This window comes from Alligator mississippiensis, chromosome 1 (genome assembly GCF_030867095.1).
Source record: "Alligator mississippiensis isolate rAllMis1 chromosome 1, rAllMis1, whole genome shotgun sequence".
Lineage (NCBI taxonomy): Eukaryota > Metazoa > Chordata > Crocodylia > Alligatoridae > Alligator > Alligator mississippiensis.
This window is the reverse complement of record NC_081824.1, coordinates 226986607-227012227: the sequence shown is the minus strand read 5'-3', so window position 1 is coordinate 227012227 and position 25621 is coordinate 226986607. Positions and strand designations below refer to the sequence as shown.

Below are 25621 nucleotides of genomic sequence, written 5' to 3'. Positions count from 1 at the left end.
CAGCAGGCGAGGAGGTGCAATGCCCAGGGCTGTCAGGGGTGAGGTGCAGGGGGGAGACACTGGATTTGGCTGGGGGCAAGGGGCCTGCACTAGAGGGGACCTCTGCACCTGCACGGTCAGGAGGCACCCAGAGCCACCTCCACCCACCCTTTCCAGGTGGGGGAGGGGATGCCTGCCCGCAGAGGAGGCTGTGCCCGCACCCAAGATGGCCGCCCTGCCCCCTGCGGCGGGGCTTGGAGTGCCTGAAATCCCCCCACCGGGCCCAGCTCAGGCGCCCCTAGGGAACGGGCGCGGGGAGGGAGGGATTAGGTGCCCGTCTCCAAGATGGCCGAAGAGAGAAGCGAGTTGGACGCTTGCCGCGTGCCCCGAGCGGCCATCTTGCGTTCGGGCAGCATGGCCGCCCGCGTGAGCGGCCTCCGCCACAGGCCGGCCCGCCCCGCCGTGCCCCGGCGGCCCCGGGCCGTACCATCGCGCTGACGGCGGCGGGGGGAGAGGGGCGTGGGCTGCTCCCGCTGCCGCGCCGGAGCCGGACGGACTCATGCGATCGCGCGCGGGCAGAGCGCGCCGCGGGGCAGGGTAAGGCGGGGCGGCCCCTATGGACGGGCAGCGCGCGGGGGGCGGTGCCTATAGCGAGACCTTCCTGCTCCCTATAGACAGGCGCTGGGATGGGGTTCCTCCTATAGCAGAACCTTCCTGCCCCCTATAGGTGGGCTGGGGGGAGGGCTATAGCGGAATTTTACTGCCCCTATAGATAGGCACTCGGATGGGGTTCCTCCTATAGCAGAACCGTCCTGTCCCCTATATATGGGCGCTGGGCGAGGTGCCCCTATAGTAGAACCTCCTTATCCCTATGGGAGGGTGCCATGCTGGGGGTGCCCTATAGCAGAATCTTCCTGCCTCTATAGACAGGCACTTGCATGGGGTTCCTCCTATGGCAGAACCTTCCTGCCACCTATCGATGGGTGTGGGGGGCCTATAGCAGAATCCTCTTGCCCCCTACAGACAGGGACCATGCTGGGGGCCCCCCTATAGCAGAATCTTCCTGCCCCCTATAGACAGGCACTGGGATGGGGTTTCCTGTATAGCAGAACCTTCTGTTCCCTATAGACGGGTGCTGGGAAGGGGGGGTGCCCCTATAGCAAAATCTTCCTGCCTCCTATAGGCAGGCACTGTGCTGGGGTGGGGGTGCCCATAGTGGAATCTTCCTGCCCCCTATAGGTGGGCAGTGGGTACCTGTCCCTGATGGGTAGCTGGACTTTGGAGATTGTAGAACCAGAAATCATCCGCAGACCAGATTGTGCTAAGTGTGGTCTGAACAGGGACTACAGATTCAGCTCCCATCGCCTGCATTTAGTGTGTGTAACTGCTGTGTCCCCCGATGGGTTAACTGCTTTGGTTTTCCCTCTCTTACCTCCCCCAGCAGTGCCCCTTCCTCTTTCCTTCTCCCTTTCCTCCCCTTGGTAGCCTAATCACTGCTTTCTGTTCAGCAGCTCTGCTCCATGCCGTCCCTTCTCAGTTTCTGATGAAGTAAGCCCTCTGCTCACGAAAGCTCACACATCTCCGATTTAGTTAGTCTGTAACAGGGCTTACCTGCAGCGCAGGTGCCCCTGTGTTGCCACACAGCAGGGCAGGGAGGGGACAGGCAGCACAGCAGCACATAGGGCGGGAAGCAGAAAGCAGACCTAGCAGGGAACACAGGGCTGGGAGTAGAAAGCAGAGCAGCAGATCTAGTAGGGGAAGGGGATTAGAGTGGTACCTGCTGAGGGTCAGGGGTTAATTTGTGGCATGACTGCTGGAAGGGTCTCTAAGGTGCAAATCTATCCTGCCTTCTGCCTGACTTGAGACTATAACACTGCTAGCTACCTCTCGCTGTCCTTGTAGGGGGGGGTCCTGCCCAGCTCTGAGTGATGGGGGCTATGCTGTGCTGATGGAGGAAGACTAACAGCATACTGGACTTGATTAGTAGGAGCATTGCCAGCAGACTGAGGGAAGTGATTATTCCCTTCTATTCGCCATTGGTGAGGCCACATCTGGAGTATTACTGTGTTCAGTTTTGGGGCCCCCACTACAGAAAGGATGTGGACAAATTGGAGAGAGTCCAACAGAGGACAACAAAATGGTGAGGGGGCTGGGGCATGTGACTTATGAGGACAGGCTGAGGGAACTGGGCTTATCTAGTCTAGAGAAGAGAAGACTGAGGGGGAATATAATAGCAGCCTTCAGCTACCTGAAGAGGGATTCAAAAGAGGATGGAGCTAAACTGTTCTCAGTGGTGGCAAATGACAGAACAAGGAGCAATGGTCTCAGGTTGCTGCAGGGAAGTTCATGTTAGAAATTTGGAAGAATTTTCTCACTAGGAGAGTCATAAAGCACTCGAACAGGTTACCCAAGTGGTGGAAGCTCCATCCTTGAAGGTTTTCAAAACCTGGCTAGACAAAGCTTTGACTGGGATGGTCTAGTTGGAGATGGTCCTGCTTTGAGCAGGGGGTTGGACTAGACCTCCTGAGGTCCCGTCCAACCCTAATTTTCTATGATTTCCCCCCCACAATGCACAGCCAACCTGCCACCTGCAGTTGAGCAATGGGCTGCCAGGCCACAGTCTCCTAACTTCCTCTGGACTGTCCTGCCCCCTGAGGAGGGGAAATCAGGGAATGTCCCCTCCCTCCAGCACACACAGATAAGTTCTGTGTTAATGAGGCAGAAATCCTCTGGTTTGCCCTGGAGGGACCTACCTCTGTAGGTGCTCTGGGTCTAGATGTTGGTTTCCCCACTCCTTTGGGCTCCCTTACACACTATCACAAAGCTACATGCTGCCAGACTGCATGATCACTCCTGCCATAAGAGGTGACCCTTGGCATCACACTGCAGTTCAGCTTCATGCTGTGCCTGCCACATGTTGCCATCATCATCTCTCTGACTAGTGCAGCCTCCAACTGGCTATGGTATTTTGGAGCATTGCTCACTACACTTTCTTGTCCCCAGTCCTGCAACACAAATACAAGCCCTTAATATTATGCATGTCAGTAGTTCCACTGACATTAACAGAACTGATTGCATACTTAATATTGAGCCCATGGATTTTTGAATGTCCACTTCTGATAGAGCACCCTTTAGACCAGGGCTGTCCAACTTCAGATTGGCCAGGGGCCGTGTACCCCACAAGCTGCTCCAAGAAGAGGCCACAGGTCCCAAGCTGTGTGCCCCACACACTCAGGTGCTACCCCCCAGTACTCTGCATGGTGTGGCACCCTGCTTCATCTTCAGTTCCCTGCAGACTTCTCTGTGGCATCATGCTATATGGGTACTCCATGCTGCCAGGCACCTTGGGCTGCACCTTACCAATTTGCCCTACCTCCTCAGAAGCCAGGGGAAGGAAGGGGAGCCCCAAGATCCCAGCTGCTGCAACAGCTGAAGCAGTGGGGGCAGCAGCTGGATGGGAGCCCGAGGGCTATATGTGAACCCATTGTAGACCTTGTGTTAAGACTTCCCTGCTTTAATCAATAGATCCCTAAAGCTATTTAATACTTAGTCTTTCATATTTTTATCTCTGTTCCCATTTTGATGTTTATAAGCATCTTTTCAGCAAGGGAGAAGCTGACTATATTTAAGGTCCCATCGCATGCATAAAGCACACCAGCTAAGAAAGAGAGGAAAATAATTTTAACTTTGGCCTTTTGCAGTGACATCATTAATCAATGAGTTGTAACTAGAATAGACACAGCATTTTCAGCCTGTATTGTGGGGTTTTTTTATTTTATGGCAACAAATGGTGTTCCTGGAATATTCCTAGCAACTGATGAAGTAGGTTGTTGCCTTCAAAAGCTCCTGCCTCTAAATCAGTTAGTCTTTCAGGTGCCACCCTGCTCTCTACCTTCTGCTTTGAATATTACTGTCATCCATAGGCGGTGCAGACTTAACCATGTTTCACACATTCGAAGGGAGTTTCTCTCATTTTGGGGGTTTATTTTAAAGCAGATTTTTTTTATTGTTGTGTGCTTGCATGCTTAGAGATGGTGTATGGTTTAATAAGACACAGATAAATCCATTTTTTATTTTAAAAAATTCTTAAAATACCACAGTTGTACTTTATGATGGCCCAGAAATTATGGGGAAAAGATGCATTTGTTGTTTTTGTTTTTAAAGACCTTGTGAAAGATCATTTCCCTGTTTTTTCCTGTACAAATGAGCGGACCAGTCCTGTGTGTGCTTCTGCATGTGTGTAATCAGAGGGGCTGTTCTTTCATAAAGTTAATCAATGGCATAAGTGTCTGCAAGTGTCCTTTTTTGTGCTTTAATAGCTATTCGTTGTTTGTGTGCCCTATGATTATCAATGGCTTTCATCATTGCAACAGTCTTTCCAGATAGGGAAATACGTTCCCTATTTCACAAATGAGAAAACAAAGCGGAGGATGGATGAAGGGACTTGCCAACATAGGAAGTTTTTAACTGAGCTGAGAAAAGAAGGCAGGGCTCCTGAACCCTAGTTCAGAGCCATACCCACTACTTAACCCTTCAGCAGAGTTACTGTGCATCCTTGGGATGTATTGTGTATATTTCTCTACAATCTTGAATCTGTACATGTGTTTGGTGAGTAGTTTAGCCATAGACAGCCTGTGTGAAGTCAGTGGGGTTCTGCTCCCAGATTGAATATCCTTTGTGTGTTTGCAACCAACACTAGGTTAAAATGGTCCTCACTTGAAGGAAACATTTCATGGAAAGGTCCTTAGGGAAACAGAGCTGTAAAGGGGGAAGAGGGACTCAGCAGTCAGAAGGTCATGTAAAAATTGCAGTAGCACAGCATATAAGTACAGTATTTAGCAAGTTTTATGTGAAATCAATCCAGTTGTGTACCACCAAATAATTATTTGGGGGTTACCGTTGTGATCCAGGTCTTCAGCTCTCCTACATCAGCCTACCTTTAATTGTTTATGTGACAGACAGTACAAACTGCAAGTAGACAGAAATGGGAAAAGTAAAATATTGTGTCTAGTTCTTACAAATCTTTTTTGCCCATTAATCTCCCCAAAACCTACCTTTCCAATTTATAGTGTGTGTCACTTCAAGATAATTTTACAGCTGCCGCCTAGTGCTTCATTGAGTTATAGAAACATGGTAATATAACTTGAAGTAAATACAAATCGCCTTTAATCAAGGCCTCTTGTTTCCTCTGCTTTATTTTTGCAAACAGCTGGATGTGTTCCAGCTGTGTTATTGGATGCTATAACTGAACTGAGATGTGTTGTGGCATTTGCAGTGATTGAGTTATGCTTTTTCCGTTTTTTTGTAGTCCAAATTTTGTATTACCTGTGGAAGAGTTCTAGGGATCTATTGTCCCTTCCCTACAGGGAATTGCCCTTTTAAAAGTGTTAAATGTACTCATAAGTACACCCCTAAAAATGGAGGAAAATCAGCAGTTGCCTGAATGTCACAGGGCATCCATAAATGTGTCTTTTAATTGCTTTAAAAGGGAGGGGAAGCTGGTGGTCCTGAGTACCCACCAACTGCTACAGTATAATTGTTACCTCCTGTAGTGATAGAAGTGCACTCAATCACTGTAACTGAATGAAACAGGGTAAGAGTTGCCACAGTTCTATTACATTTGTATCACTACAGAATCATGCAAATTAAACTGGTACATTGTAACAGCTTATATTAGTATTAACTGGCTATCAGTTCAATTATTATCTCTATCAATACCCACAAAGACTAGGATCTGCTCCTTATCTTTCATAAATAATATTTGAAGTAGCCATCATAACACTATTTGCACACCATTATTGTCCTTTAACTGTTGCCATAGCAAAATCAGTTTTTTTTCCTTGAGGCAGTGGTGATTTACAGTGACATTGAAGCTTTACTGTCCCCACTTTGGCTGTCTGGATGGAAACTTTTTGATGCTCTCTATTTGTCATTAAGCTCTCTTCAATACATGTTTGAATCAATCTTTGCATGGGGTTTTTTCCTGTCCCGAAACAGAATAAAAAAACATTTTGAAATTTCCTATGAAATGAGAGTCTAAAAAAATCATTTTAAAGTAAGCAAAATGTTTTATTTTGATGCAACTGAGATATATTTTTCCAGTGTCAAAGTTTTGAAACTTTAAAACAATGTTTCTATCAAAACAGTGAAAGTTGCCTTCTGAAAGTTGTTGTGATGCAGAACAATTGAAATGCTCGGTTGCAGGAATGGTTCTTTTCACTTTTTCCTAAATAGAATCTTATTAAAAATAATGTATTGATTTTGATGAAAATAACATTTTTTGTTGCAACACATTTCAGATTCAAGATTTCAAGCCACCTTGAATCTGAAATCCAGTGGCAAATGGAAAGACACCCATTCACTTTACTGGTCTTTGAGTGAGACTCTGTGAGCAATCAAGAATAGAAAAAAAAACACCTAATCTGTGAACAGACCTCTCTGCCACTGAAATGAAGGGGCTCTTATAGGCATAGGATCATCTATTTAGATCCCAGTGCATGGTCAGTACCTTGAAAGAAAGGAGGGAGTTAATTATTTAAGATGATAGTACATTCCTCCAAATTATGCTTGTTTTTGAGCTCCCTAATTCATCATTTTAGACTTGCTTCTGCAGGTGGAATAGAAGAGGTGATGGTGAAAATTTTGGGGCTTCTGCTCCTTCCTCTGGCTTCCACTTCCTGCCCCTGCCCCTGGGAGTGGTACAGTGTAGTGCAGTCCCCAGTTCTGGGTGAGTCTTTGGCCCAGAGTGCCCAAATGGCACAGCGCAATGGGAAGTCTGCAGCTGGGGAGCTGAAGGTGAGGCCAGGGTGCCCATGCATAGTGCAGTGGGGGGCAGAGAGGTGGCATGGCTGGTGGCTTGTGCTGGTGTAGTCTAAAGCGCTCATTGGTGTGGCCCCTCCAACTGCTTAGAAGTTGGACTGCTCTGAACTAGACCAGGGTTGGCCAAGCTGCGGCACATGTGTCCTAAGTAGTACCAGCAGCCTCCGTCCATACACATGGCAGACCAGGGAGGGAGGAAGGAACATAGCAATGAATAGGGCATGGAGGAGAAAGAAGAGCAAAAGGTTGGGCAAAGACCACAGGCCAGAGAGGAGAGCAATGGATTGAGCAGAGGAAGGGAATCAGAGTGGTACTTTGCGAGGGTTAGGGGCTCATTTGTGGCACACCTACCAAAATGGTTGGCCCTACAGTGCTAGACAAGCTGCCTGTAGTTCACTGGAAGTTGGTCAAAAACAATAATGAAACACTGGATTCGCAAATTTAGCATTTTCCACCTAATCAAATTGTCAGAAAATTCCCATGCAACCAGATGGAAGAACATCTCTACTTCTCTGCAAAATTTTGTATTCTCTGAAACCAGGTTTTGGGTTCTACATGTTGTAGGAAGTTTGACTCCTAACCTGCCATTCATGTCTGAACTTTTAGCAAGGGCCTGTCTTTGTTTAAATCTGTAAACAGTGTCCATTTAACTAAAAATACTAGTCTTAACATTTAGATCTATGGGATTTGGGGCTGAAGGCGATATCTATACCTTTACCTGTGTCAAGTTAAGAAGTTTTGGGCACTGTGCTGGATAGTTATGGAGAGTGGTGTTTGTGCAGTTTTAAGAATAGATTAAGCAAACACTTGTACTGGATGGTTTAGATAGGGATGACCCTGTCACTTCAGAGTGACTTAGACAACTTGGAGGATTGGGCCAAAAGGAATCTCATGAGGTTCAACAAGAACACGTGCAAAATCCTTCACCTGGGACAAAACAATCCCATTCACTGGTACAGGCTGGGGGTTGACTGGCTAAGCAGCAACTCTGCAGAAAAGGACCTTGGGGTTACAGTGGACAATAAACGGAATAAGAACCAGGAGTGTGCCCTTGTTGCCAGCCAAGAAGGGCAACGGCATACTGGGCTGCATTGGTAGATGTGTTGCCAGTAGGTCAAGTGAAGTGATTATTCCCCTCTATTCGCCATTGGTGAGGACACATCTGGAGTATTACTGTGTTCGGTTTTGGGCCCCCCACTACAGAAAGGATGTGGACAGATTGGAGAGAGTCCAGCAGAGGACAACAAAATGGTGAGGGGGTTGGCGCATGTGACGTATGGGGAGAGGCTGAGGGAACTGGGCTTATCTAGTCTAGAGAAGAGAAGACTGAGGGGGAATATAATAGCAGCCTTCAACTACCTGAAGAGGGATTCAAAACAGGATGGAGCTAGACTGTTCTCAGTGGTGGCAAATGACAGAACAAGGAGCAATGGTCTCAAGTTGCAGCAAGGGAAATTCAGGCTAGAAATTTGGAAGAATTTTCTCACTAGGAGGGTAGTAAAACACTGGAACAGGTTACTCAGAGAGGTGGTAAAAGCTCCATCCTTGGGGGTTTTCAAAACCCGGCTAGACAAAGCTTTGGCTGGGATGATCTAGATAGGGCTGATCCTGCTTTGAGCAGGGGGTTGGACTAGATGACATCCTGAGGTCCCTCCCAGCCCTAATTGTCTGTGATTTTATGATCCTACTTGGGCAGGGAGGGGTCAGGAGAGTTGGATTGGAAAACTTCCTTAGGTTCCTTCCAGCCCTACTTTTCTATGACTATGGTGAACCTTAGGCAAAATTACCTTTCATACTGAGGTTCTTTTTTATTGCAATATTTTTGGTATATCTAATCCTTTGGGTGCTTTCCTTTGTTCATTTTATTCTCCTGTGCAATTTTGTAAAAAGAATAGCAGTTCAAGGACTTTCTCTATAGCTATTGGCATAAATCTGCAGAAAAAAGCTATTTTTCAAAACAATGAACCAAAAAATGTGGGGTCAGCTTATATGCAGGGTCAACATATAATTGGAGCAATACAGTATAGCTTTTTACTTCTCCAGAAAGTACTTTCCTTGGGCACTTTCCTTTAACAAAGATATTTTATTTTTCTCTCTTCTAAGTGAATATCTTCATAAGTCAACTGGCATGAATTTACCGAATGTAGCAAATCAAGTTGCTGAGTAAGGGCTCAGTCCTAAATAAACCACTCCATTGACTTTTGTGAGACTTTTCATAGGAATACAGTTACTCAGACATAAGTGTTTACAGATCAAACCCTATATTAAGTCAGAATTAATTACCTTCAGTGTTTAGAAGTATTTCAGTTCATTTATTATTATTTCCTTCAGATAGACCTGATACAATCTGTTCTCCCATAAACATAAGTTTCTTATGAGGGGAAAAAAACTTGGCTATGAGTCACTGAGAAATCTTGAAACCAGCAAATTCATACAGCCAGTGTGTGACAACATTACATGAGAAGCTACAAATCATGAATTAGTTGTGCCTTGCTTATTAAAATGTAATTAACACTGTAGAGTTTGCTGGATTAACTTTGATAACATCAAGTTATCTTTCAAGTTTATTATTTAAACCCATTTGCTAGGCTGTAGTATTGATTCAATATCATGCTGCTGTATATGTTGAAGTCTGGTTTGACCTCTTTTATTTGCACTTTGTGCTAGCATTGGTAATGCCTGAATTAAATGACATTAAGTATGAGGAACGAAAGTAGAGCTTGTTGTAGTTTAATGCCAGTCATTATTATTGTGAGGAGTAAACACTGCAGTGTCAAGGTGAAGCAGAGCCAGAAGGCAATAGAAAGCCTATTCAGCTGTTTATTTTGGCCTAAAGCTCCTCCATTGGCTATAAAATTTGCTTGGTTACGCAGTTTCAGCAAGTATGTATTAAGTAACACCAATTTATAATCCGCAACTAGATTAGGAGTGTCAGATTCTTGAGTGGGTCAGATTCCTGTTTAAATTATCAGGTGTGGGCTGGGTATTGGGATTTGGTGCTCAGCACAGTGGCAGTGAATCACCCCAGCTATCAGAGGAATAGCCACACATAGTTTAAGAGCAGAATCTTCTATAACATCAGGCACCTTTACATGTGCTCCAGGGTGGAGGGCGCTTTAATTACAGTGGCTCTTAGGAGCTGCTCTAATTAAAGCACCCACAGCGCCTTGTGTATTCGGTGTCCCATGCTTCAAAATGGCACGAGGGAGCTTTAACTAAAGCTTGTCAAACGAGCTTTAGTTAAAGCACCCGTAACACCATTTTAAAGCATGGGGATGCCAAATACATGCAGCTCTGAGGCTGCTGAAGTGTGCTAATTAGCACAGTCCAGCAGATGCAGTTAATTGAGTCTGCTCTGACACCTGCTAATTAGCATGTGTTGGAGCAAGAGTTGGGCATGTGTATAGGTGCCCATCGTGACTAAACTTTCAGTTTACTATTGCTTTTATTAAAGTCCCCTTCATCAATTACACAGTATTTATAACTGCTGCTATTTCTGCCCTTTGCTTTCCCATTTTTGTCTCTTCTCCTGTCTTTTCTCTGCATCTCCTTCCTGCATCAAGGGCCACTTCTTTCTTAAGTATTTCACTTCCATCCTGTTCCCTTTGCCATGTTATACAGTGATCAATGATAAAAGTAGTAATGGCAGGTCATGTGTCACTGTTGTGCTCTGGAATTAATGTCCCTATAAATTGAGCAGGAGTGAAGGAGTTTGTACTTCTGAGTCATTGTCTCAGGCTGGCTGTACACATTGGACAATAGCAGCATATCATCAGTTTACCTTTCTTTTGCATTTGGAAGGTTCATTTTACAACCAGAAGGACTCCAAGATTAGGCTTGGTTTTTGGTTTTTAAAAAAACAGGCTGTGGAGAATCTGAATAAGACCACATAAGTACTGTGCGGGCCGGGCCCCAATCCCGCCGCCAAGTGCAAGTCGGGAGGGGCGATCCGCGGCCCGTCTTTGCGCACGTGGGCTGTGGCCAGCAGCCTGGGCACGCGGGGTCGGAGAAAACCGGTGGCGAGCTAGAATTAGTCACAAATGCGTAGTGGTTGATTGAAAAGATTATTTACTTACACCCAAAGATGGTAGTGGTGTAGGCTGGACAGGTTTCCAGGCGCAGCTCCGCTTAAATCCTCGCTAGAAGACTACGACAAATTCTTTTCCACGGAGTTGTTTAGGCTCCGCGGGTCCGGCAATTCTTTCCCACGGAGTTGTTTAGGCTCCGCGGGTTCGGTTCGGTTCCCTGGTCCCCCGGAGTTGTTTAGGCTCCGTGGGTTCGAAAATTGGGTTTACAGGAAAGGGATACATCTTGGATTGCGCTCTGCGATGGGGAGAGGCTAGAGGCGGTTCATTCTTTTGTTTCCCCTCCGGAGTAGTTAAAGCTCCGTGGGCCCGATTGTTAAGCCTCTATTGCCTGCTTAAGAAAAGCGTTGGGTCCGTAAGGATCCGCAGCGCTTAGAGATCTTCACACTGGGCGAAATCTCCTCCTCCTGGTGTTCGTGGAGTCCTCCAACTTGGGCGGAAACCACTCAAGCCTTTTGTACAGCTAGCAAGCCAATAGCTAGCCGCCATGTGTGCCTACATTTAGAACTGGCCAATAATGTGGCGTGAATCCAAATACAAATGGCGGGAACTCCTTTGCACCGTACATCTCTAAGATGCAAAAGAAGTGCACCATGCAAAGAAGCTGTAATTTGGTGGGAAATCCCCCGTTGCACCAGAGTTCTCTCCCGCAGCAGAGAACTCTATCGTGCAAAGAAAGCTACAATTTAGGCGGGAACGTAATTTAGCGGTGCCGAAGCGCACACAAACAAAAACCACAACTTTGGGTTGTGACAAGTACATGCAGGTTTCCCTTGCTTTATGTGGCACATGCGTTCCTGGAAAATGGCACATAACTCGAATTTTCATAAAGGGAACCCAGTTTATAAGGTAACAAATAGGGAGACTTTCCCGTGGGGCTGGGGCTAGGGAAGGGGCAGAGGAAGGGGCGCAGTGCAGGTGAGCAGCTGCAGGCAGGTGGTGTAAGCCACTCTTGGGGCTGCAGCAGGGAACAAAGCAGAGGGAACTGTCAGTGGGTGCAGGGCACGGGACTGGGGGGGGCACAGCTCTTGCTGCTACATACACCCCAGGAGGGCTGCAAGCAGGGGGGCTGCGCCAGGTTCTTCCCAGGGGTGTGTATCCCCGTATCTGCATGCGGGACGAGGGCAGGCTGCCACTGCAAGCTGGAGCCAGCAGTGGCACTGGGCTCTTCCCAACAGGGGGCTGGGCCATGCTGTGCTCAGGGCGGGTGGCGGTGCTGGGAGGGGGTCTGCAGTCACCCCAGTTTCACCATAGCCCACCTCCTCTCCCAGCGCTGCCACCCCCAGCCTCAAGTGCAGCACAGCCCAGTCCCCCACTGGGAAGAGCCCAGTGCCAGCCCCAGCCTGCAGCAGCAGCCTATCCTCATCTGCATGCAGATCCGGGGGGACATGCCACCCAGGAAGAGCCTGGCACAGCCCTCCCAGGGTGCACGTAGCAGCAAGAGCCACACGCAGCCCCGTCCCATGCCCCACACCCACTGACAGTTTCCTCTGCTTTGCTCCCTGCTGCAGCCCAGGAGCGGCTGACACAACCTGCCTGCAGTCACTGGACTGTACTGCACCCCTCCCCCTGTCCCTTCCCCTACAGATTTACCTCACATATAATGAATTTACCTCAGATATAACAAATTTGGGGTGTTAAAAGGGTTATTGCATAAGAGCGAATTTGCATATACAGAACCTGCGTAAAGTGAGGGAAACCTGTAAAATCAGAACAGGTCCTCAGGCTAGGTATTTATCATCACTTCACTAAGTATGCTACTAAAATCTCTGTTGTAAATTCAGGTGTACCTAGCAAAAGAATTCAGGGTATGCCTGCTTTTACATGCACTGGACTTGCAATAGGGGAAGAGCTATACTGATAGATGCAAACTTTATTTATCCAGAAGGGGAGCGTGTGCTGGAGGACAGATAACACATACCCTCCAAAACTGGTGCAGCTTAAATTAAGAATTTTACCAAACTTGAGTATGCCTTCATTAAAAACTACAGGATGATGTGTGGCTGTAGATATGGAGACAGCTGTTACATAGACATTATTGAAGTGCTCTTTACTCATTGTGGGAAGTCACTGAGTCTTGCCTATTTATGGCTAGATGGTGATATTTTAAGGACCTTGTTATACATTAATTTTAGATGCCTTCTAAAGCTCTTAACCCCTGGATTGTCCACACATTAACACGCAAAATTAGTTTTAAGCACACTTTAGGCAGCTTAAAGTTAGGCCACTCCAAGGCAGGTTTATCTCTGATCTGTGTTATTCAGTTCATGTTCCATTAATGTGTGGCCACTCCCTACAGATGAGCTGGCTATGCTGCTGTCCTCCAGCATCCCAGGATGCAGTGTCCCCGCTTCCTGTTCTGTGTCAACAAATGTTCTACCCCCTGTACTCTACTGCACAGCAGGGTAGGGACGGGGATTCTGACACCAAGCCAAATCTCCCTCCTGCTCCCAGGGGTGTGACCGTCCCACCTCCAGAAGTGTGACCCCATGAAAACACCCAGCAGAGAATATGCCATTTAGCCAAGTCACAGGGTCTGGGAGTGGAGTCTAGGAAGGGTGGGGTGGGGAACAAGTTAGGAGGCTGGATTGAGTCCCGATGAGCAGGGGCTTGCTTCCCAAGGCAGGGGTAGTAGCTCCCCCAAAAGTGCCTTCACTTGCTACCCCCAGCCCCCGCCACCCCAGGAAGCACGATCAGCACCCCCCAGACCCTAGTCCCAGTTTATTAAAACATGAAACCTTTTGAATTTACTTCCTCTTCATTTCTTTTTAAATTCTTTTTTTTTTTCTTTTTACTACTTGTTTTATCCATTAGTGGCTGATTTCCTTCATTTCACCAGCCATTCCCCACCCCCATTTCCTTTCCACCTCACATTTTAATATATACCCAGATCCCATTAACTCTCTGCCTTCCAGCTTCATGTTCCTGCCCTCCCAACCCATCTCCAACACCCCCACGTAGAGCAGGGATAGAAGCCTGTCCTGGCTCAGCAGACCTTTAGTGGCAAGTCACACTTTGGTCCAGCCCCTGCTCACCAGCCCTCTAGTGGCAAGTCAGAGCAATGCAGGTGGGGGACAGTCAGAAGAGTTTTTTAGCCTTAAGGTGTGACTGCTCCAAACTTAAGCTAACACTAACATCGATCAACGTCTGAGCAGTTCATCATGCAACATGTCACAAGGCCCTCAGGGGTGGGCAAAATATAGCCTGCAGGCTGGATCCAGCCCTCCAAGAGGTTCTGTCTGGCCCATGGCAGGTTCCTTGCCCCGCCTGGCCCAGGTACATGGGACAGCCCAGGCTGTGGCACGCGTGTAACCAGTCCTGTTGCCCCCAGGCACGTGGCAGGTCAGGGGTGGCGCAGTGACTGGACTCAGATTCCTAGCATCCCCCATGGTCGTGGCTCACTTTGCTCAGGTGCCACTGCCAGTTCACGCTGCACCCACTGCAGTGGGTGCTGGACAGAGCAGGCGGGCAGGGTCTTCATGGAGATTGGCCTAGTACGCCCACAGGCAGGGTGCACTTGGCCGGACAGATGGGATAGGGCCACGGGCAGATGGCGAGCAGTGTCCAGGAGTGGGACGGGTGGGAACAGGGCCAGGATCGCAGGGCAGTGACAGTGCAGGGCCAGGGCCCAGGGCAGAGCTACCATCCACTCACCGCGCATCCCTGCCCGTGTAACCAGTGCCTGTCTCAGGGATGTGCAGGGAACAGATTGCAGCTCTGCTCCAAGCCCTGGCCCCATGCTGTCACCACCCCATGGTACTGGCTTATCCACCTGGCTTACTCCCAAATGCCACTTCTTGCCTGCCGGCAGTCCCATCCAATCCACCTGGCTGAGCACACTCTGCTCATGGGGGTCTTGTGCCAGTCACCATGGAGACCCTGCTCATCCACCCGCTCAGTCCAGTGTCCCCAGTGATAGGTGCAGGACAGAAGGCCTGGGGCTGGATAGACTCAGTTGCCCCTCCCTGTCACACCCGGCCGGACTGGGTCAGCACCCTTTCCCCTCAGCCAAGTATGGCATTTCATGGTATTCAGTGAGAGTAAGGGTATGTCACTTCATTGAGTACTCTGAGTTATTCAAGCTACAGGATATTCCTCAGACGCTGCTGGGTGGGTGGCATTAAGTCTATGAGTAGCCAAAAAAAAAAAGAGTAAGGGACCATCTGATAGAGAATGAGTCATAGACTGCAGAGAATGCCACCCATATGCAAGTGATTATGTGGATTAGAAAGTAAGCTAGCAAAATGTAATGCATTAAAGGAAGTTATTTTTTAATCATATTGGAAAGGATTTGACAGGAGAATGAAGAGAGGAAGAAAGATCAAATGGAAGTCAAGGAGTCATGAGGGAATAAGTATTTTTGCTTATATCTATCTCTGGGTAGGTGCAGACATCCCTCTCTTTGGGCTGGATTCTAATCACTATGTTGGTGTATATCCAAACTACCACTGCAGTGATTGCAGCTACACTGGACTTGTACCAGTGCAACTTTTACCAGAGTCTGAATCCCTCTTACAGCTGTTTTTTACCTTAATTATTTATCCTCGCAAAGGGGTGGTTAATTCAAAGCCAGAATCTCTACCTCATTATATAAACAGTGCTGAGTGACTGCAGAGCCAGTGTAGAAGGCTACAAGATCCGCATAGTGGCGTTATGAAGTGCAGACTGCACAGAAGTAAATTATTACACAGACTGGGGCAGCAGACAGCCAGCTCTGTGGCGTTCCATGTTGTGGAGAGTCCCTGTAACTTTTCTCGTGAGAGCAGAGAGGTTCCCTATGCATGTAGTCAGGGATCCCATGACATGCCTCTGGATTTAGGAAGATCTGTCAGCGGGAAGGAGCATACATGCAGAGACCACCCTTCTGCTGGTGTCTGTAGTACAGAGTTTTACAAGGGCTGCCTTTAAGGACAGAGTCCACAGCATGAAGAAAGGGGAATTGCTATGTAGTAACTTTGAGCCACCTTTTCTGCAAGTTGGTGGGGATCTTCCATCACCGTACTGTGGGTTTGAGGATAAACTCCAGTCCAGAACAGGTTATTCACTTGGAGTTGTTCTGCATTGAGATCTGTAGGCCTAAGCAGTCTTCCATGGAGTCCAGGGGATACTCCTCTCCAGAATACCATTCTCTTCTTAGATACCTGTAGGTCGCATTGCTTCCTGAAACCATAAAACACTTTGCTCAGCAGGAAGCCCCTGCAGCAATGGCTGAGGCCAATCTACTGACCTTGGTAAGACTTGCCACCTCTTGTGACTGTGCCCTAGAAACTCTAAGGCTGCAATGGATAACTACCAAGAATTGTTTGGGAGGGTATACCCTTCCATCCCTGTTCTATCCCGAATGATTGAAATGGACAAGAACGCACAGGATAGACAATCTCTGTTTGCACTGATTTTGGAAAGTCGTGTCAGATAGATAGATAGATAGATAGATAGATAGATAGATAGATAGATAGATAGATAGATAGATAGATAGATAGATAGAATTTGGAAATAAACAAGCTCTGCTAAAACAGTACAGTCATTGAGAATCCATGTGGTGCTAAATAATAAGTTAGTTATTGAATTTAAAATACACAAATCTGTTGCTCAGTAAGGGGCTTTGTTGGTGATTTACTGGACGCATCAACATGAGATGTTTACTGTGGAGATGCCTAATTAGCTCTGTAAATATCTTGGTGTCTTCAGATGTGGCCCTGTTACACTGCAGGACACTAATAAACTCTGCAGAGGTTAGTACTTGTAAATACAAGTACTATCCTGCTGCAGAGTTTTTTCATGCGCAGCAACTCAAGTGTAGACATTGTCCTGGCTGGCTGGGGCACAAGGGAGCTTCAGTGTGGGGGCTGCCTGCCAGTTAGCTCCACACTAAAGCACCTTCATGCCCCAGCCAGTCCCTCAGCAACATGTTGAACTGGGTTGGAGCAGCCCCGGGCTGGCAGGTTGACCCCCAGGCTCCCTGCCAGCCGGGGCTCCTCCACCCCAGCTCAGTGTGCGGTGGTCCTGGGCGCACATTTAAACAGCACACCTTGGAGCACAGAATTCCAGTGCTATTTGCATCAGAGTTTATTGCTGTGAATTAACTGCACATGTAAACGCACCCATTGATTAGTATTATCTGACTACATTTATTGGCAGCCATAGCATATTTACATGTGGTAACTTCATAATGGCAACCAGTACTCTGTACAGGTGTTGCTAGCCTTTCATTTCACTGGTTCATCTGAACTGTGGGGTAGCTATTGCCATCTTCCTCTTCTCTGCAGTATTTCTGGTTTATGAAATGCACAACTCAAGTTAACCCTTGTATCTTATTTTGAGAAACCAGCCATCTTATTATGTTATTTTAGCTTTTCTAATACTGAGAAGCAAAACATTACATTATTTTTCAGTTGTTCCCTAGTCTAAATTCCTTGAGGGTGCAGTTTTCTGAAGTGTTTGTCCTTTTGTGTGTTTCCACTGAAGTCAATGCTAGGCACTTTAGAAACTCCAAACTTATATAGAGTTTTCTTTTCACACAGGCTGGGCCTATTTCTGCCTTTACTTACACTGCTGTAAATCAGAAGTAGCTCCACCCAAGTCATTGGAATTGCAGCAGATTTATGTTGGAGTAAGTGATCAGATTCAATTCTTACATCTTATATAACAAAGTCATAAGTATCCTTTATTAGTACATTAAGCAGTGCAGTGACTGATAAATACTTTTGTCACTGAGGACTTTTTTGCCATGAACTATTTGGATTTGTAAATAAATCTCTGCCTTGCAGAGGTTAAGTGCCTCTTATATATCTCAGACTGGGCATCCAGGAGGTAGTTGCATATAACTTTATTACTAAAACTTTTAGGATGTGTGAATGGTACTAAGCTGGTTGTACAGTGCTGGTAAAACTGATGTAACCTATTAAATCAATAACTTGTTGCTGAGTAGTAATGATGATTTCTACTGCAATTGTTGCATGCATACAGCATTAGTAAGCATATTTGTATCAGACCAGCATCCAGGGGCCCTGGCTAGGATCAGGACACCAGCATGCTGAGTGCTGTACAAACACAGATAAGTGTCAGCCCTTGCCTTAAAGCAGAAACATCTAACTGATATGGCCCCAGGTCTGATCTGGACCACAGGGTTCTTTGTGGACTGGATCCAGACCCAGAGGAGAATCTATGAATCTCTGCTGGTGGGGTGAGCAACAGCAGCATTAACTCCCATGGGTGCCTGAGCCACTGTATCAGCTCAGGGAGCTGTGGGGGTCAACACCACCGATATTTGCCATGCTGTTGCAGAATTGAGTTCCCAGCAGGGTTTCCACATCTGGACATTTGGCAGCAGGGTGAGTGACAGCAGCATCAACCCTCATAGAACAGACGCTGAATTACCAGTCACTCCAGGAGCCACGTGGGCCATATGTTTGACACGCCTGCTTTAAAGTGTACATGTATCTTGTGCGTGTTGAGACAGGAAAGCTACAGAACTTAAAGAGTCTGTCTCATAGTAGTAATGTTACAGGATTATATCTATAGCAGGTTGGGGAAATGCAGAGATTTCTTTGTGGAAAAGTCTTAAAGTTCTTTTCAGAAAGTGTCTTTGAAAGTTTGAAAATAATGGTAAAAACTCAGCTACTTGGCGGTGAGCATGGCTGTCTGGCATTATTATGGTTTTGTTTTATTTTATTCAGAGTTTCCAAAAATATAAACCACCTCTGTTCATTTCTTTGCATTTATAACTGTGGTAAATGTGAATCCTGTAAATCTAACCTCCAAGTAGAAAATCTCACTAATATCTCACCCTTTGTCCACAACCCTGGATGACTTTGTTATGTGCTGGCTCAACAAAGATTTAACCACCTATTGCTGGAATGGAAGCCACATACTGTAGGGCAATTGTTCTCAACATTTTTCCTACCAGGACCCATTTGCAAAAGTCAATGGCCTATCCTGACACCCCACCCCGGCCCTGCCAATGCCCAACCCCGAATCCCCTGCCCCCGGGCCATGCTGGTGTCCCTCACTCCTGACCCACTGCTCCTTGCCCCTTCTAACCCTGCCGGAGGGGCCCCCAGCTGCCCCCATCCCACTCAGGCCAGAGTTCAGTGGCTGCGGCAGCTCTGGCTCATGCGAATGGCAGCAGAGCAAGTCCAGCCTCAGCACAGGCGCGAGGGAAGAGGAAGAGGAGAGGGCTGTGGCACACCCCCTGCCCTGGGCTGGGGCTGCCACGTCACACCAGGCCACTTAATCATGGCCCCTTCTGCCCCTCTGAGCAGTGTCTCCCAGCCACCCTGCCCCTGCGAGCACAGGCACCCACTGGCCCCAGTGCTGCATGCCTGACCACACAGCTCTCCCTCAAGTCTCAGTTCCTGGCCACCTTCCCCCAGTGCCAACACACACATACACACTTTCTCTCTCTCTCTCTCTCTCTCTCCCCCTTCCCCGCCCCCCCCCCCCCCCCCAAATCCTGGCCCTCCAACCTCCACTCCCCATACACTTAACTAGACCCAGCTACTGGCGCTGCTTCCACAGCCCTACCTGGCTGCATGTGCATGCAGATGCACATGTGCCCATTGTCTCCAGTCACCCCAAGCAGCATCTTTTTCTGTAACTTGCTTGCGACCCTTTGAAATATTCTTGTGACCCACAGGTTGAGAAATGGTGCTGTGGGGGATATGCCCTGGACTGGGACTTGGGAGATCTGCATTTGGTTCCTGGCTCTGCCACTGGCCTGCTGGAAGACCATGGACTAGCCATTCCCCTGCTTTGTGCCTCAGTCTCCCTGTATGTAAAATGGAGACTATGGGGCTCCCCTCCTTCAAGTGCTTTGAGATCTGCCAATGAAAAGCACCATATTAGGACTACTGCTGTCAGTGCGTTGTGTGCCAGTCCTATTACTACACTGCTGCCAAACGTGCTGCAGATTATGAGCTAGGAAGGATGATCCTAAAGTAAAAAATAAACCTGTCATGACACATTAACAAAGTATCTTTGGTGAGGGCAGTAGCTTAGAGGGAGGGTGGTGGCTTTGCCAGGGTTTTGGAGTTAGTAATTAAGAGGGAGAGTCTCAGTGAGTGTCCCAGGTGCTAGTGTGAGTGAGTGATATCCAATTTAACAGCTAAGCTGAATGGGAAGCCGACTAGTACAAGGGAAGAAGTTATCTAATAGACTTTCTTGCTTTGTTTTCCTGGCAGGATGGAGAAAAAGAAGATAGTGATGAAATCCAAAGTTGCTTCTTCGAACCTTCTGAGGGCGCTGCATTCACTCTATCAGTTCGGTCACCTCTGTGACGTGATAGTCCACACCGAGCAGATGGGAATTCAAGAGGAGTTTCTGGTTCACAAGGCTGTATTGGCAGCTTCCAGCAATTACTTCAAGGGGCTGTTTCTTCATGATGAGATGTTAGACACTAAGACCCGCACAGTGACTCTACAAGACATTTATACAGAAGAATTCACTTCCTTCCTGGAGTTTGTTTATACTGCCGAAGTAGAGATTGAGGCAGAGAAATTGCATCGGATGAAGGAAATAGCTGAGAGACTTGAGTGCAAGGATTTGCTTGATATTTGCGAAGAAATGAACTCGGAGAGTAAGGAAGGCTTAGATCCAAGTGTCCATTTAAAAGGTCAGATACACAAAAATGGTGGGTCCCAGTGGGCTTATGTCCCACAAACAGAAGACAGTGAACTGGGTAATTCATCCCCATCTGGGGCAACACCGCTGCAAAGAAAACTGTGGGATGGCCAGAAACACAGGAAATTATTAACCAGCTATGAACTTGTGGAATGTCAACCTACAGATCCTAACAAGGAAGGGACTGCTCTTTCAGAGTCAACAGCTGGCATGGCCAAGCTAGCTGAGCATAACAAAACAGACACAAGTGAGATGATTGGCGTGGATGCTGCCAGCCCAGGGGAAAAGAAGACCTGCTGTTCTGCCCCAAGCGAGCCAGACTCCAAGGAAACCTGCATCGTCATTAAAAAGCTGCTCCCTGCCCAAGGGGAAGATGAAAATACTTTAATCTCGGAGCTGCCCAGTAAATTTGAGCCCAGGAGGTCACTTCGCAATGGATCAAAAATCTTGCCCCAAATGTACACCTGTGAGAAGTGTAATCAGTCATTCCATTTCATCAAGCAGTACCAGTCACACATGGAGCTGAAGCATAATATTAACATTGTCACCAAATACAGCTGCAACCTATGTGACCAGCTCTTCTCTAATCGCCAGAACCTGAAACAGCACAAGCTCACTGTCCACAGTGATGAGAGGCGCTTCCCTTGCATGGCCTGTGACAAGAGATTTAAGCGCCAGAAGGATATCAATGACCATGTTCGGAGGGTTCATGAAAAGAAAAGGAGCCCTCAGGCATGCCCATACTGTGACAAGGTTATCAGCTCCAAGTGCGGCCTCACAGTTCATATGCGCACACACACAGGGGAGAAGCCCTACAAATGTGAACGCTGCCTTGCAAGCTTTGCTCAGAGATCTGCTTACAATACCCATGTAAGGTATGGCCTTCCATGCGGGGGTATGCCCAGGCATGGGAACAGAGTATGGGTTTCAGAACATCTTTGATTGCTTCTGTGGGTCAGGTACAAAGCCTTTTGAAGCTGGCACAGGTCTTTCCACTGACTTCAATGTGCTATGCAGTCTGGGGTTTTCAAAGCCATGTGGGAGACGTAGCTAGACATTTCTTACTGAAATGAATAAGAGTTGGGCCACCAGGTCTTATCAGTGGCTTTGAAAGTTTCGGCTGTTAAGTTTTAAATGTGGGCCAGGAAAATTGTGTTGTGTTAAAAATAAACTGTAGGGGTAGGAAGGAAGGAAACAGGTCAGTCTGGATAGTGGGGAGGAGGCAGGGAACAGGTCAGTCTGTTCAACTGCTCTTGCCTTCGGCATCCACTCCTGCCAGTGTGAGAAACAGAGTACTGGACTAGGTGGATCTGCGGTGCGACTCGGTACAGCCTTTCCTACAAACAAGAAAATGGCCCTTTCAGAAGTGGACCGATAGCTTGATACTTCATTGTTGTTTGATCAGAAATCCTGAGGCGCTGTGGGCCTCTCAAACATTCATTGACTGGAAATGAGATGGTAAAATCACCTGGTGTCCAGATCTGCCTGTAGTCACTCAGCATACCAAAGAGGTCACGTGTGCGTGCGATTGGGTGTATGGGTATATGGAGCATTCATAAGCATTTCAGCTTTCATTTTCATTGTTCCTAACCCCCAGCCCTCCCTCCCCTGTGTGCAAAGAAATCGTTTCAAATGTGACCCCCTGGCAGTGGATGCATTAGTGTCTTCCCAGTGGATACAGTGTCTTCTGGAGGTGCCAGACAGCCAAGAATGAGGACTTAGAGGTGTGAACTTCTTAGCACCCGTTAATCTCTAAAGATCAGTGATGAGGTTTTAATTGTTAGTGTTAACACTTTCTTTGCCAATCACTTCCTTTTATGGCATGGAGAAGCAGGAATGGAGTGAAATCCCTGGTTCAGGGGGAATTGATCAGAGCTCTGGGATAGTTAATTCAAAGAGAAGAAAAGGGGAAAAATAGAAAGGAATGGAAGATGACAGAGATAAACAAAGCATAAAACTAGCTGCAGCCCCTGAAGTGAGGGTTCCTACTGAGTGATACTGAATGCGGCGGTGTAGTTGTCACGAGTACAGACACATCAGTCAGCAGCACTGATTCTTGTTTGCTTAGGACAGAAAAAGGATAACTTGGAAAAGCTACTGTAGAGTTGCAAACTGTCCACTTTTCACATCTAGCTGTTCCTTCTAGTAGCAAACAGGAGAAGTCTTCATGTGCGCTTATATTATTTTGAGATGCCCTGGACACAGTCTTTCAGTAATCTTTGTGTAGACTGCCCCCACTTCCCATGGATGTGAACAGAGAGATTTGATACCTGTGGAGTATCTATTTGGACCTCTGGGATGGACAGAAATACATAATTAAGTTTGGCTGGTTACTCCAGGCATGCTTGCCTTTCCCACAGTGCATGACCTGAGGGGCAAATAGATAGATGCTCAAGAAGAGCCCTAGCCAAAGAGATACAATAAAGCAGTAAGTTGTCACTGAGTATGTGTCTTTGAGTGTAAAATGACAGGATTGCCAGGCTGTGCCTGTGGAGAGGTCCTGAAGGTAAACACTGAAGGAAGATGAAACTTCATTTTGTGGGAAAAGAGAGGTATTTAGCCATGTTAGTCTTAAGTCAAGCAGAAGGCAGGGTAGTGTCTCTGCTAAGATGAACCTCTACCATGTCTTCTGTGGAAAAAAGGAGAATCATATTTTTGTTTACCCTGGGAAAACTGTTCTGGCTCCTGCAATATGAAGAGTAGATCCCATTAAGATGAGGAAGGGAGGGAGAAAAGAAAAAACATTTCCTGCTTGGGAACTTACTTCTCAGGGATAAAGCCTATATAATCTGACCTGAAGAAACATTGCAAATGCAGCTTAAGTAATTTTGATCATCCAGATTGATATTCACTGCTTAGGCGTCCTCGCTGATGCCGATCTTAGTGTCTAGGCAAGAAAACTGGTGCGGGTCATGAGTTGAATCCTCAGCAGTGAGGAAAATAGCTTTATACTCTGCCCTTATCCTGGGGCCAGCTTGGGGGCTATCTCAGGCCCCTTGAATTAATTAGAAATGGACAGACCTACAGATAAAGGCCTTCCAGCTCTGCCCTGTTAAGTATATTTAACGTGCAGTGATTCTCAACCTTTTTAGTAGGGATGCACCGATAGAGATTTTTGAGCCGATACCAATGGCCAATTTTTAACAAGCCATATTGGCCAATACCAATTTGATTCCAATATGCAGCTGGGCAGCTTGGAGACCAGTGTCTGGTGTGGCTGGGAACAGCCCAGTGCAGCCCCCAGTCCCAGATCGAGGCCCCCATGGTGAGGAAGGGAGTGGGGCTGGGGTAGGGCATGGGATGGAGCCATGAGCGGTTCATCCGGGGAGGGCGGGGGGGCAGCTCCCACCGCTGCATGCACCCTGGGAGGACTTGGGGGTGGGGGTGCCCCCCGGATCTGTCTGCCTCGCAGGGCAGGGTGGGCTGCCACTGTGGGCTGCAGGGCTGTGCCAGGCTCTTCCCAGCAGGAGCTGTGCTCAGGGTGGGCAGCAGTGCTGGGATGGGGCTACGGAGGGGAGTTGGAACCACCACAAAATTTGCTGTAGCCCCCCACCCCATAGACCGCTCCTAGCACCACTACCATCCACCCAGAGTGCAGCCCCAGTCTAACCACCCTGCTGGAAACAGCCCAGCGCAGCTCCCAGCCCCAGCCTGCATCAGCAGTCCGCCCTCACCCCATGCACAGATCTGGGGGCACATGCCCTCCCAGGATGTATGCAGCAGTCAGAGCCACCCCACACCCCCTGGATGAGCCGCTCACCACTCTGTCCCATGCCCACCCTGGATGAGCAGCGCCTGCCCCAGCCCCACTCCCTCCCTCACCGCGGAGGCCTCAATCTGTACCCCGCCACACCCCTTCTGTCCCCCCACCCTTCCCCCACAACAGACTTACCAGCCAGATGCTGCTCTCCAAGCTACCAGGCTGAGCTCCTGGCCACTTGCATGCTGCAGGTGTGCGCATGGCATTTATCAGCCACATTATCGGCCACATCAGGCAATAGTTGATTTCCAGTGCTGTCAATTTTCCCTGTGTTGGTGCTGATCCAATATGGGACCAATGTATCAGTGCACCTCTACTTTTTAAACTTGAGGCACCCCTCAATAGACTCAGGGTGCCCCTCAGAAAGTGCCAGCTCTTAGCTTTCACTTGATTTTTTAAGAACAGAAAAACAATAGATTAATGCTTCTGTTGCAAAGAACTCAGAAAGACCACAGCAGGGCAGAATGTTTCTGACACAGTGGGTTCCTATTTGAAATCTCTAGGCTTATCTTTCGAATCCTATTTGCACACCTAACAGCACTGATCTTGCGTGGCACCCCACAGCATCCTTAAAAAGAACTCGAGGCACCCTGGGGTACCACAGCACTCTGGTTGAGTATCACTGGTGTAGCGTTTCAGTACCGTACACAGATAAAACTGCCTCCCATCTAAAGTGTCACTGCGAAGCACTTCCGTTACCTGTTTCATTCAGGGTCATTTTTTAACATGGTGTGGGCTGATCTAGAGTGCTGTATCACTATGTCATCTATCTGTTCATTTTTTATAATGCTTTGAAGTTATTTGAAGTGCTGTAACTGTTACGTCTGTGCATGTCCAAAACAGGAGGGCTTAGATCTCATCTCTGTACTTTAATTTTTGCATCATTAACTTTCTCCTCCTACAAAAGCACCAATGAATAATCAACACGAGTGTTTATTCACAGGAGGAGGGTCTTTGCTTTCCAAGCAGTTCCTGGAGCATAGTAAATTCAGGAGAGAATCTGTTAGATGAGTTTTTGTGTCGGTTTTATTCCTGAATTCCTCCCCCCTCCCCCCCCCCTGCATTTTAGAGTAAATATATTTCCTCCCCCTTCCTAAAATCTGATCAACATAGGTAGCAATTTTAAGGACTGCCTCTCTAACCATGGTCAAGTATGTGAATTTCAATTCACAGCCTCCCATCAAATATCATTATTTTGGTTCTTGTGGATTCCCAAGGTAATGAATAAGCCAGGTGGGGTTGGGTAGATTTCTTCTGCAGGGACACTGCAGATCCCTTTTCATTTCATGGAGTGCTACCCTTAGAAATAACCAAGGACAAAGACCATTTATGGTTACATTCGTGCGCACTTGCTTGGTCA

General features: G+C 47.5%; 1 protein-coding gene across 2 annotated transcripts in view; it reads left to right on the top strand.

Annotated features, from left to right (window-relative positions):
- The first annotated feature begins 393 nt into the window (after window positions 1-393).
- The window catches only part of GZF2 (GDNF inducible zinc finger protein 2), a 39590-nt gene continuing 14362 nt past the window's right edge, over window positions 394-25621 (top strand). The window contains exons 1-3 of one of the 2 annotated variants that reach the window (XM_019491023.2): window positions 394-576; window positions 17405-17493; window positions 20063-21376. In XM_019491023.2, the coding sequence (XP_019346568.1) occupies window positions 17486-17493; window positions 20063-21376 (1322 nt within the window). In that variant the 5' untranslated portion in view covers window positions 394-576; window positions 17405-17485. The remainder of the gene's footprint in view (window positions 577-17404; window positions 17494-20062; window positions 21377-25621) is intronic. The other variant, XM_006278821.4, reaches the window with a different exon arrangement.